Source organism: Penaeus monodon, chromosome 9 (genome assembly GCF_015228065.2).
Source record: "Penaeus monodon isolate SGIC_2016 chromosome 9, NSTDA_Pmon_1, whole genome shotgun sequence".
Lineage (NCBI taxonomy): Eukaryota > Metazoa > Arthropoda > Malacostraca > Decapoda > Penaeidae > Penaeus > Penaeus monodon.
The window spans coordinates 21,182,053-21,195,709 of record NC_051394.1 but is presented as its reverse complement, the minus strand read 5'-3'; the positions used below and the strand labels follow the sequence as shown (position 1 = coordinate 21,195,709).

Below are 13,657 nucleotides of genomic sequence, written 5' to 3'. Positions count from 1 at the left end.
TTTTGCTGCAAATTTAAATGGCTAAAGAGTGTAGGTTACAGTTTTCAGAAATTTCGGATGGGACCACTGCCATTAACCCCCCCAATCCCTTGCCCGTTGTTGTCGTGGGGGGGCTTAGGAGGCGGAGACTGGGACCCAATGATGGGGAACTCCCCAACCTTGGGACTCAGCCCTCGACTCAACTAATTTTGCATGGTCTTTATTTTCCTTCCCACCTTTCGTTTCTGTCCCTTCACCAAACCCTTCTACTATCCACCTAAGGTGTGAGAGCCGTGCTGAAAGGATGAAAGGCTGACTTTGTGCCAGTCCTGAACGGCCTGAGGGAGCCATGGGCACGGTATTCCCCTGATTTAGTTATCTAGCCCTTACCCCTCAAGGGGACCCTGAGGGGTGGACTGTTTTTATCCCCAACATAATCCAGGCTTACCATGGCCAGTAATGAAAACTTATCTCCACTATTAGGGGCAATGAGGCTTGCCCTTTATCAAATAGCCCCAAAGATGTAAACCACCCGATTCCCTGACCCCAGGCTCTCCTTTGACCACGGCTCCGAACACTGCAATAACTACCCCCTCATCAATACCTACTAGTACAGTAGCCAACAATCAACCCTTAAGGAACATTTCCACTCTCCCAGCAAGCTCAACTTCAACACCTCTACCTCCACAACCTCCAACATCAACCACCCCATCCTCCCTTATTAATACCTTACAGCCTTATTGCCCACCTCCCCATAACACTACCTCCCTCAACACTACTCCATCTTCGTCACGCCCCCACCCTTCGACCACCCCTATCTCTACAACAATTTTGAATACCCTCTTCAGCGCAGCCAAATGGGACCGATTTTTCGTGATCCCTCCCACAGCTCCCTACTCTGACAACACCCTTCTCTTCCAACAATGTCTCCAAAAACAAGTAGGTAAAGTCTCTTTCCGTAGCCGACCCGACCGCTCCCGTCTTGTCACAGTAACATCCGAAAACCAAGCTATAGCATTAACAAAACTAACAGACCTATATGGTAACCCCATCCTTGCAGAACCCCATCCAACCCTCAATACTTGCACCGGAACAGTTTCAATCTCCCCAGCAAATTGCCCAATCTATGACAAAGATTGGTCAGATTGTGGAGAAGATCTACTTGCCTGTCTCACAGACTATGATGCAACATCAGTACAATGCTACTCCATTCCCCCCAGAGGTCATCGAAAGAAACCTACTAACATAGCCAAAATTACCTTCCGTAGACATGACCTTCCCTTTAACGTCTACATAGGAGAATCCCTCCCGGTTCGTCCATACCAACCTCCTCCACGTCAGTGCCAAAACTGTTGGCGTCTAGGACTCCCAGCCAAACATTGCCGTTCCACAGCCAGATGCCCACTATGTGCCCAACCTGGCCATACCCGATCTAACTGCCCTGCACAATCACGCACGTGTGCCAACTGTGGCGGCCCCCTTAATGTATTTTATAGGGGCTGTCCCACCTACAAATTTGAGTCTAAGGTAGCAACTCTCAGATTCAAACTTGGACTCACACTACGTGAAGCCAGACAAGAAAGACGTCGACGTGGTTTCTCTCTTACTCCTTACTCCAGTAATACTGCTCACTCTACCAATTCTCCTAAACCCACCCCCCCTCTTCTACCTCCTACATTTCCCAGTAAACTCTTTTGCCATCCTAAATCTAGACACTCCAATCTCTACTACAGGTACTTCAATCACCACTACAACCCCAACACCTTCCCCTCTCCCTCCTCGCACAACCCGTAACAGACAGAACAAACGTTCCACCCCCTCTTCCCCTACCACACAATCACCTCCACTTTCCTTTGCTCCTATGCTTGAGACACCAGTCCTCTCTTCCCCCCCTCACAAGAAATCCTTTATCCCCAAAAACTCCCCAACCAACTCCTCAGAAGAAACCATTGAAAATATTCAAGATTACCTCATGAAAACTGACACTCAACCTCCAAATACAACTCCTGCTCCTTCCACACACCAAGTAACTGCTGATATCCATCCTCCTCCTAACGATATCCCCCCTACACCCAATCCTCCTACCCCCTCCCAACACAGCAATTATGTTTCATCAATTACATCCTCTACATCTATCTCAAATGTTTTCCGCCGAATTCATAAACTATCAGGCAAACATCCCCCCCATCCTGCCCCTGTCCTCCATATTCGAAATACCCTCATTTCTGATCCTCTCCAAGTCGCTAATGAACTGGGTGATTCTTTCAGCCAGGTCAGTAGTGGTTCTCACCTTTCTCCACACTTCTCTTCTATTAAGACCACCAGAGAACGTACCCCCATTACCTTCACCCCATCCTCTGATGAGTCCTATAATGCCCCATTTTCTTCCTCTGAACTCATTACTGCCTTACAATCGTGCCGTAACACTCATGAAGGCCCTGACGGTATTCACTACCGTATGCTCCGGCAACTCCCATCTTCCTCCTTATCCTTCCTATTAAACATTTACATCCACATATGGACATCAGGAAATTTCCCTTCTAATTGGCGAGAAGCTCTTATCCTTCCCTTCCTGAAACCCAATAAATCGGGTACCTTTCCTCAAGACTATCGCCCCATCGCACTAACTAGCTGCTTGTGCAAACTATTAGAGCGAATGGTGAACTTCCGCTTAATGTGGTATCTTGAATCTCACAATCTTCTCTCTCCTTCCCAATTCGGTTTTCGCCGTGCCAGAAGCACAGCTGACCCCCTTGCTCATTTTGAGACATATATTACATCTGCATTTGCACGCCATGAATCCGTACTAGCTATTTTTTTTATCTAGAAAAAGCATATGATACGACATGGCGCTACCATATTCTCCAACAACTGTCCTCTCTAGGCATACGTAGAAACATGGGTGTCTTCATAAAGTCCTTCCTCTCCCAACGCACTTTCCAGGTGAAAATCGCCTCTGCCACATCATCTTTCTTTCCGCAAATCGAAGGTGTCCCACAAGGCAGTGTGCTCAGTACCACTTTATTCCTGCTTGCTGTTAATGATATTGTCTCAGTTTTACCACCAGGAGCCCGGTCATCACTATATGTTGATGATTTAACCATCTATGCCTCTGACACATCCATACCAAATCTCTACCAATTTCTTCAATCTGCAATCTCATCAGTATCTTCCTGGGCCACAAACCATGGCTTCCGCTTTTCTACCTCTAAATCTTTCTCCATCCTTTTCTCTCGCTCACGTGTAGGTCCCCTACCCCCACTCTTCTTATATGGCACTCCACTCCAATGCCGTTCATCTGGCAAATTCCTAGGTGTCATTTTTGACTCCAAACTGTCCTGGCGAGACCATATTCTACACACTCTCCGCCGTCTTCGAATCTTAAAAACTCTATCCCATATATCATGGGGCTCAGATCGCAATCCCTTCCTCCTGAATCCAGTGTCCTTACTACAGAACTGTATGCACTCCTTTTTGCTCTAAAACACATATACTCACTCTCCTCTTCCTCTTTTACAATTTTTACTGACTCCCGTAACTCATTAACTCTCATAAAGACAATACACACCACCAACCCCCTTGTTTGTAAGATCCAGAACTGGTTGTTCTACCTATCCACACGCCATAAAACAATCAAATTTTGCTGGGTGCCCAGCCATGTTGGAATCCCCGGCAATGAACAGGCAGATACACTAGCACGCCAAGCCTCTATGTCCACATCATACCAATCACGCTTCTCACGTATCCCAGCCACGGATTATTACCCACACTTTAAGACCTTCTTGTATAATCGATGGCAATCTTTTTGGTCAAGCCTCCGCACTAATAAATTACATTCTGTAAAACTATCAATCTCCTCCTGGTCAGCTCCATTTCATCGGAACAGACGTTGGGAGACCGCTCTCGCCCGACTACGCATTGGCCACACCCGTCTAACACACTCCTATCTGATGTCACAATCTGATCCACCCTTATGTTCCTTATGTAATGTTCCCCTTTCAATCCCACATATCCTATTGTCGTGCCCACGTTTTGAAACAACCCGTACCTCTGCTTTCCCCCACCTATCCTCCCTTCACCGACCTCCCAACCTATCAGACATCCTTACAGAATCCCACACTTTCTGTTTCAACAACCTATTCTCTTTCCTCAAACGCATACATATCCTTCATCTAATCTAACTCCTTACCACACCCGACCCTAACCCTTTCACTCACCAATGCCAAGCTTAGACAACTAATCACTAACTCAACCACCCTTCCCTAACATTAACTATAGTGCTACATGACCTTAGATGTCTAGCACATTTCTCTTGCTTTTAACCATTAACCACTGCCATTAAGAATCTTTTTTTCTGTAAAGATAGTAAATAGAAATATAGAGGTGATAATATTAGAAGTCATCTCACAAATGATTATGTTATAATGTGAAATAAGGCTGTACAAGTTATATTTAACTTTCTTTCAAGTTCATGGGAGGTTTAGGAGGCGAGGACTGGGACTGGGACCCAATCTTGGGTAATTCCCCTGCCTTGGAACTCAGCCCTCGACTAAACTAATTTTGCATGTTTTTTTTTCCCTTCTGTTTTTTTGTTTCTGTCCCTTCCCCAACCTCTTCTACTATCCACTTCCTAAGGTGTGAGAGCTGTGCTGAAAGGATGAAAGGTTGACTATGCCAGTCCCGAACAGCCTGAGGGAGCCATGGGCATGGTATTCCCCTGTTTTTGTCTAGCCCTTACACCTCAAGGGGACCCTGAGGGGTGGACTGTTTCTCTCCCCAACATACTCCAGGCTTACCATGACCAGTAATGAAGAAGTTATACCATTATTAAGGGCAATGAGGCTTGCCCCTACATCAAATAGCCCCACCAATTCAGACTCTCCCAGGCTCTCCTATACCCCCATAACCTTCTTCATCAACTATGCTATCCTCCCTTATTACTACTTTACAGCCTTATTGTCCACCTCTCCATAATACTTCCTCCCTCAACACTACTCACTCTTCCACACACCCCTATCCTCCTACTACCCCCATCTCTACAAATATCTTAAATACTCTATTTAGCCCAGCCAAATGGGATTGATTTTTTCGTCATCCCTCCCACAGCTCCCTACTCTGACAACATTCTTCTCTTCCAGCAACGTATCCAAAAACAAGTAGGCAAAGTCTCTTTCTGTAGCCAACCCGATCGTTCCCGTCTCGTCACAGTAACATCCGAAAACCAAGCTATAGCATCATCAACTCTAACTGATCTCTCTGGTAACCCCTTTCCTGCAGAATTTCATCCAACCCACAATACTTGCACCAGAATTGTCTCTATCTCCCCAGCAAACTGCCCTATCTATAACAAAAATTGGTCAGTGGAGAAGACTTACTCACCTGCCTCATGAACTATGATGCAATATCAGTACAGTGCTACTCCATTCCTCCCAGAGGTCATCGTAAGAACACCATTAACATTGCCAAAATTACTTTCTGTAGACATGACCTTCCCATTAATTGGTGGAGAATCCCTCCCTATCTGACCATATCAACCTCCTCCCCGTCAGTGCCAAAATTGTTGGCATTTAGGACATCTTGCCAAACATTGCTGTTCCACTGCCAGATGCTCTCTATGTGCCCAAACTGGTCATGCTCAATCAAACTGCTCTGTACAGTCATGCACATGTGCCAACTGTGGCGGACCCCCATAATGTTTTTATAGGGGCTGCCTCTACGTAAAGCCAGACAGGAAACACGTCAACGAGGTTTTTCTCTTACTCCCTACTCCAGTAATGTCGCTTACTCTGCCCCTCCCTCTCCCTCCCAAGATGTTCCTACACCCCCCCTATACCTATCCCTCCTACATCTTACTTCCCCACTTCTACCTCCTACCTTCCCCAGTGAAATTCTTTTGCCTTTCCAAATCTAGATACTCCAATCTCTACTGCAGCCCCAACACCTTCCCCTCTCCCTCCCCGCACTATCTGCAGCAGACAGACTAAAAGTTCCACCCTGTCTTCTCCTACCACACACTTACCTCCACCTACTCCTCAGACACCAGTCTCCTGTCCCCACCCCCTCATAAGAAAACCTTTTTTCTCACAAAACTCCCCAACCAACTCCTTTACAGAAACTTTTGAAAATATTCAAAATTATCTATTCGAGTCCCAAACTGACACAGAAACCCCTCATCCAACCTCAAATTCCACAACTCTCGCTCCCTCCACACACAAGGTGACTGCTGATATCCATCCTCCTCCTACACCCCTCCCTCCTACTCCCTCCCAACACAGCCCATCCCCCCTTGCTCCAGCTCCACCTACATTAACCCTCCCTCCATCCCCTCTATCCCTTCCACTCCCTCCTGGATACACACGTGAATCCCTTATGTCACAACTGTGCCCTTCCCTAGATCCTCCACCTCCCAATACACCTCCCCCCTCTCATTTCTTATCTCACCCCCTAGCTCCTTCCCCTTCAAATTCTCCAACACCACTGCAACATTATCACTCATAAAGTATAGCTCTCCTACACTGGAATATTCACATATCCTTCACATGATCTAATCCCCTTACCTACCCCTACGTTAACCCATTCACTCATCAACTCCTTCACCCATCTTTAACCTTTTCAATATTAATGTAGATAGTTGACGTATAGCAACTAACTACAACTCAACCATCTTTCACTAACCCTTACTGTACCTTCCTATAGTTTTATATGACCTTAGCTGTCTAGGCACATTTATTTTGCTTTTAACCATTAACTATTAACTATTCAAGTTCTCCAAGTTTTCCACACTGAATAGAAAAAATAACAAAGTTTCTTGTGCAGAGCTATTTAGAATTTCTACATGTGTGTTTTAAATAAGATTTAAACAGCATGGAATAATAGACAGCATTGCTTTCATGGAAAAGACTACGGAAGGATTTTGCCTGTATTGTTTTAGACTATTTAGAAATACATACTTTCTTGCTTTGTTAGTTTAATTCATCATAACTCCAGCTATCTTTGTTGTAGATTCCTTTTATACCATTTTTCTTATGTGTATGAAAAGGTTTAAAATAAATCACTTGGAGGAAGAAGTGCAACAAAATGTTCAAATGAAAAATTGAGTATAGATACCAATGTTACATATTCTTTAAAACAAACATGTAGAAAGATATGTGACAATGAAGCAGGGTAAATTATAACTGCCATATTTTCCTAATCCTTTTCATAATTTCAATATCTAATAGCCAGTAAAGGGAATAGAAAAAGTTCATTTTAGGCAACATTTGAAAATATGTTTATTTATATACATGACAACAACAGTAAACTATCAAATCAACTTTTTAATAAGATATGTACACAAGGCCCTGAGACCAAGGCAAGCACAGGAATGACTCAAGGAAGAATATAAATACATATTTTTTTCAGTGTTTGCTAGTGGTCTTAGATTGTATCACTGACATGAGTAAGTTATTCTCTCTCTAGGATTGATGATTTTAAGGGTGAATCAGTCAGGAAATCATTCATGTTCTAATAAAAAAGAGAACTGAGCGTTATAGAAACTTATAATATTAATTTTCGTCCTTGTGTCTGAACCTCATAAGGAACTGAACTGTAAATATCTGTTTTGGGCTTATAATAAAATGCATTCACAGCCCATGTATATAAGAAATGGCCTCTTCATTGCATTCGAGTACCTATTATAGGCTAAATTATATAATAGGGGTGTTACACTTCTTGTGTCCTTTATGATAGCAGTTTAACATTAGGAATAACTAAGTTGATGTGTAAACAACTACGTTTTCTGTGAATAGCATATTACTGAAATGTAACTGGCATATATCGAGTTTTAAAAGTTACTGAAAATAAGCAGCTCAAATTAAGCTTCATATTTAAAAGAACATGGTAAGCCAAACATATTAATTTGATATAACTTTACAGAATACAGCATACTTAAACATAATATATACATATTTAAATACAAAGTCTTTGGTAAAGAAAATGACTTATTTATACGTCGCGACGAAAATCACATAAATGAAGTCTTGTAATCATATTTCAATTCTGTTCAAGTAATTACAATTAGTGTTAATAATGCAAGAACTGATTTTTTAAATCTACGACTTAAAATTTAGTTAAGACAACTCATCACCTTTAAATGTCTTTCCATAATCAAAATTGCCTTAAATACAAAAATACTCATAACTTCCAGCTGTCATTTGCTATTAGATATTGCTTAAAAATTTTGTGATAACTTATATTCTTGTGTGAAATACGACATTAGCCAAGACTCCCCATATTGCTGGATAAGAAAAAAAGTTGCAATGAAAGCTAACTGGGCTTGGTGACTTATGGCCTTGACTGTAGTTGCTAGATTTTTTTTCCATAGCAGTTTCCTCAATTCATATATTAGTCCTTTTTGAGATATAGTTATCAAATAATATTGTAAAATATATAAAATCATATCAAATAAGAATTTAACATCACAAAAAATACTATCCTTTAATATTGCGTTGAGACCTCCAATTCATGTCCTGTGGCAGTGGCGATTGTATAAAAAATGGGGGTAAACTTTCACTATTGATACCGTATCTGCTTTCTATTATAATACATGAAATGCGCTGAATGCAATTCATGGCTCATAGGCATAAAAATAACAAATATACTATTTAGGGATGGAAGACATTTCAAGTCTGTAAAGCAGGTACCATATGCAGCCATCATATTTCTAAATACATACACATATACATATTTATAGTTTAACAAGGGTACGAACGCAAACAGTGACTAGTGATCTGCTTCACTCCCACTCGCAGGCGACTCTAGCATTATGACATAATTTTCAACTAGAGAAGCATTGTCTATTCCGGACGGCACGGCCTCCTTTCTGGCGTTGACCAAGTTCGGCTTTCTCTCCGTGGAGCAAAAGTTCTCGAATGTCCATGACGTCGTTGGATTTCTTTGGTTCTGCTTGGCACCGCCCGTCCTGAAGGAGCTCCTCAGACTGCTGAGTCCTTCCTCGAGGCATTCTTCGTTCCTAGGGCCTCCTCGACGACATCTACCCAGGAGCCAGATGACCATGCTGCACAGGGTGAGGACGAGCAGCATGCCGATGCCCACCCCGGCGCACCAGATCAGGATTTCCGATACGCGGTCGGTGGCGGCATCGGTCTGAATCTCCTTGGCCGAGACTTCGGGTAAAAGATCCTCCTCCCGTTGGGCGAAGTCGGTGCTCGTGCGCGTATTCACGATTTCGTAGGTCCTCTCTTGCAGGATCTGGCTTATGTACTCATCTTTCTCCTCTGAGGACACGTTTTGATGATTATTAAGTAATTCTACATGCCGGTGTATGAGTTTCGTGTCCTGAACATGCTGAACATCTGTAGGATCTGCATTCATGTCAGTGACCCAGTCTGTGCTTTCTGTAGAACTTCGAGTTCGAAGTCCAGCAGTAGCGGTGAGTCGATCTGTTTCTTCCGTAGAAGGTTCCCAAACTCGAACTTCAGCGGGAGCGGTGTGGGTCAACATGGTCACGTCTGTCGTGGGCAAATAAGGGCGTTCTGCCTCAGCAATTGTCTCTGTATGTTCTTCATCTGCCTCGGTCGAAGTCTTGGCAAACCTTACTGGTGTAGCGAGACTTCTTAGAACTGGGTTTCCTTGGCTGTCAATCAACTCTACCTGTTCGAGTGAAAGGTTAGAAGATTAAAAGTAAGTTTGGAATGTAAAGGATAATCTTACATCTATCTAAACAACATTAACGGAATCCTTTTATATTCGCAATATGACTGAGCGAAACAGCCAATAAAACAAAGCCTACCTGAATATAATATGCCTGCCCCGGCCACAGAGAGAGTTCGCTCATGACCTGGTCCGTGAGAAGGTGACCTGAGACCGAGCCAGACTCCTCGACCCAAGACACAAGGTACTCAACGCCCCCTGAACCCCGTGGACTCCATCCTACAGAGACCTCGGCCAAGGGACCCAGATGGACTCCAATAACTTCAATAGTCCATGTAGGATCCAGCTGGAAGGGATAAAGTGTATTTCAGAGGCGTCAGAAAAATCTGTTTTTTTTTCATCTTCTTTTTTAGCTATTTTGAGAATAATCACACCTAAATACGCTACTAGTATTTTTTTTTCTAATCACACATCAGACAAGCTTCATTCCTTGGTTTTTCGTCAGTAGGAAAACACCCAAAGAGCTTAGGAGGAAAGACGAAAACCTACCGAAACGATTTCCGTCGCCTGGTTCGGATACTCGTGCGAATACGCCGTGGAGGAATCGGAGAGGAATTCATGCTTGGTTTCCGGGGCTGCCTCATAGCCGACGTCATGAGGTGAACCACTGTGGCCAACGATGTCCCTGTTAGGTAGTGCCAAGGGAGGCTCCGCATGGAAGGCTTCCACCTGATGAGCAAGATTTTTTTTACAAAGGATGGAATGGTATTAGTATTATTTCCCTCAGTCTGTAGTTCTCTAAAACAAAGGGATTTAGATTTATCAACAAGTAACTTCTTATAAGAGTTATGTCTGCATATTCAACTCAAAAACTGCCATGACTCAAAACAGTTTATAGCACTATTGATTTTCTTTTCTTCCAATACGCATTCACGTCTCACAAACACACCACAAAAGAAATGCGCACGCACACGCACGCGCGCACGTATGTACGCACGCAGACGCACACTCAAAAAAAAGCGGACATTACACGACACTTACATCATAGTTCTGTGGCTGTCCTCTCCTCCTCTGACTCGCCGCCTCGACCTGCCCGTCCGACGCCGCCACGAGCCCCGCCTGCGTCACGGCCAGGAGCCTCAGCCTCGCCCTCGGGGACTCCGGCTCCTGTGGCAGGGTGGCCTGTCTCGCCGACGTCTGGTGGAAGGAGGAGGCTTCAAGGGGAGGCTTTGGGCGAGTCTTTCCATTTGTGTGTTTTAGCCCGTATTCATTGAATTTGTGGCGCCATTGCGTATCCATTGTTATTGTTATGGATTAATAGTATATTTTGGTATTTTAATAGTAGTAGCATTGTTGTTGTTGTTACTGTCATCACGAATCATTATTATCATTATAATTTTTATTATCATTATCATTATTATATTTTTTCTTTATATTACGTTACTATAATAATCGCCATATTATTGTTGTTGTTGTTTTGTTTTATCATTTTATTACTACTACTACTGTCATTATCATTGTCATTATTATTGTTGTTGTTATCATTATCACTATCATTAGTCTATTATTATTATTATTATTATTATTATTATTATTATTATTATTATTATTATTATTATTATGATTGCTGTTATTATCATTATCATTATTATTATTAGTGTATCAAAGGCCTTCATATACATGTGGGATCATTCATCTAAAAGCTGGTCTGCCCTTATTACTGCTGAAACTGAGAGGATTACCCCCGTGTAATATATATCCCAGACGGACACTAAAGCAACTAAAATGGTGAATCCTTTGCACCGGCATAAATGCAAAAGAAGTAAAAATGTAATATATCGAAAATACAACGTTACTTTGAAGGAAAATGACGTCAATAGCCATCATTCCTAATAACAATATTAATAAATCACTAAAAAAAAAAATAACGTCCTCACCTGCAAAATTTCCCGCCATCCGTTGCCACTGTCCTTCAACAGGACGTAGATGACGTCATCTCCGGGGGTGGGGGCGCCGCTCCCGGACCAATCAGGAGCCGCCCACGTAACCTGGCTCCGCCCACTGACTCTCGGAGCTGGCAAATAGGCGGGGAGGGGCACGGGGGGCGTGTCCGAGGGAGGCAACGGAACGCCCCTTTTGTTGGGTGGACCGTCCAAGTAGAAGCCACAGGCGATCTGACATCCTGGGAACTGTGATAAGATTGATGTGAGTGAGATGCTCTTATTAAGGGCTATTAAGTGCATATAGAGAGAACGCTTGCTTGTGTAAAAATGAGTAATGACTCTGAAAAAAAGGCACATTAAATATACACCGCATTTAGTCAAGGAAAATTACACGTTTCGGATCAGCCTAAGAACCATCATCACAATTTCCCGAAGAAAGTTTTAATGCGAAACGCTTTGATTTTTATCAAATCAATCAACTGCAGTACATTTTTTGCTTACATTAATAACTATCCCATTAATGGGTGCGTGTGAGTATGTGTGCTTACACACACACACACACACACACACACACACACACACACACACACACACACACACACACACACACACACACACACACACACACACAAGTGGGATTCATGTCGAACAAATTGCAAATAGAACAACGAAGGGATGAACAAGAAAATATCGAAGGCCTTTTCGTTATATAGCTTCTTCAAAGTCATATGTTAAGAAAAAAAAAGAAAAGAAAAGAAAAGAAAAAAAAAACATTCAGAGTAACTTCTAAATGTTCATGTATGCAGAATCTTAATATATTACTAAAAATATTTTTAGATAAGATTGATAACTGAGAAAAAAGATGAAATTTTTTTTTCATTCTCTTGTGTTTAATTTTGTAATTTAACAAATAACATATAATACAGCATTTGATAATCCTTCCTTGATATTGCACAAGACAATGCAGGGATATCCATTCCTACATTACATTAAAACGAATAAATAAAAAGAGTATTTACATGCACATGGGGTATCACACACACACACACACACACACACACACACACACACACACACACACACACACACACACACACACACACACACACACACACACACACACACACACACACACACACAAACAGAACGAAAAGAGAAAAAACACAAACAGCCAGAAATAGATAGATATCCCAACCTTCTAAAAAGAGATACTGTTTTCCAGCGCTTGCCACACCGATCACGTCCGCAAGATCCCCGACTCAAACTAATTTCATCATCCACGTACAGCATTGCGGATAGAATAAACATCGGCTGACACCTTGCGCAAAGTCCGGGTTGTCGACCAACTTGAAAAGACTGGTAGATCTTTTTCCATCTTTTTCTTTTGCTGATGTTTCTTTTCCTCTCTCTCCTTTTCCCACTTGATTTACTTCCTTTAATGGAATTAATTATCTCACTCATTCTTCACTCTCCTCCTTCTCCGCCTCCCCCACTCTATCCCTACCCCTACCCCTATTCCCTTCTCTCTCTCTCTCTATCTCTCTCTCTCTATATATATATATCATCTTCTTCTTCTTCTTCTTCTTCTTCTTCTTCTTCTTCTTCTTCTTCTTCTTCTTCATTCTCTTCCTCTCCCTCTCCTCTCACTCTCATTCAATTTGCCTACCTACAATCATCTCATCCATTTGTCTCTTTTCCCCATCTGATCCCCAGAAAGGAAAGCACTTTGAGAATCCTCACACGGAGACAACACGTAATAGACAAGCCACAACAGAAATATATAATCGAGTTCCAACTATTCAATCTCGCACTGAATATTTCTATTTCCTTTCTTCTTAATCCGAGTATGCAGTATTACATCAACTTTACCATTATCTTATCTCCCCTCTTTCTTTTTCTATCCTATTCTTACAAAACAATAATACAGCGTATATATATATATATATGACAGAAGTCCCAACGTGCCTCGCATACGGCATGGCATAAAGCCACTAGCAGACGATATACGAGAGAAAAAGGAAACGCGCAGTGGAATAGAGACTACTACATTCACTCTGCTCTGGGTTCCTGGACAGGTAACATAA

At 42.5% G+C, this 13,657-nt stretch overlaps 1 protein-coding gene across 1 annotated transcript in view; it reads right to left on the bottom strand.

The window, feature by feature from the left end:
- Window positions 1-7,225: 7,225 nt before the first annotated feature.
- Window positions 7,226-13,657, bottom strand: part of LOC119576667 — a 21,472-nt gene continuing 15,040 nt past the window's right edge. The window contains exons 4-8 of the mRNA XM_037924314.1: window positions 11,568-11,819; window positions 10,672-10,827; window positions 10,180-10,359; window positions 9,770-9,976; window positions 7,226-9,630 (exon numbers count right to left, since the gene is read on the bottom strand). Coding sequence (XP_037780242.1) covers window positions 8,740-9,630; window positions 9,770-9,976; window positions 10,180-10,359; window positions 10,672-10,827; window positions 11,568-11,819 — 1,686 coding nt within the window. The 3' untranslated portion in view covers window positions 7,226-8,739. The remainder of the gene's footprint in view (window positions 9,631-9,769; window positions 9,977-10,179; window positions 10,360-10,671; window positions 10,828-11,567; window positions 11,820-13,657) is intronic.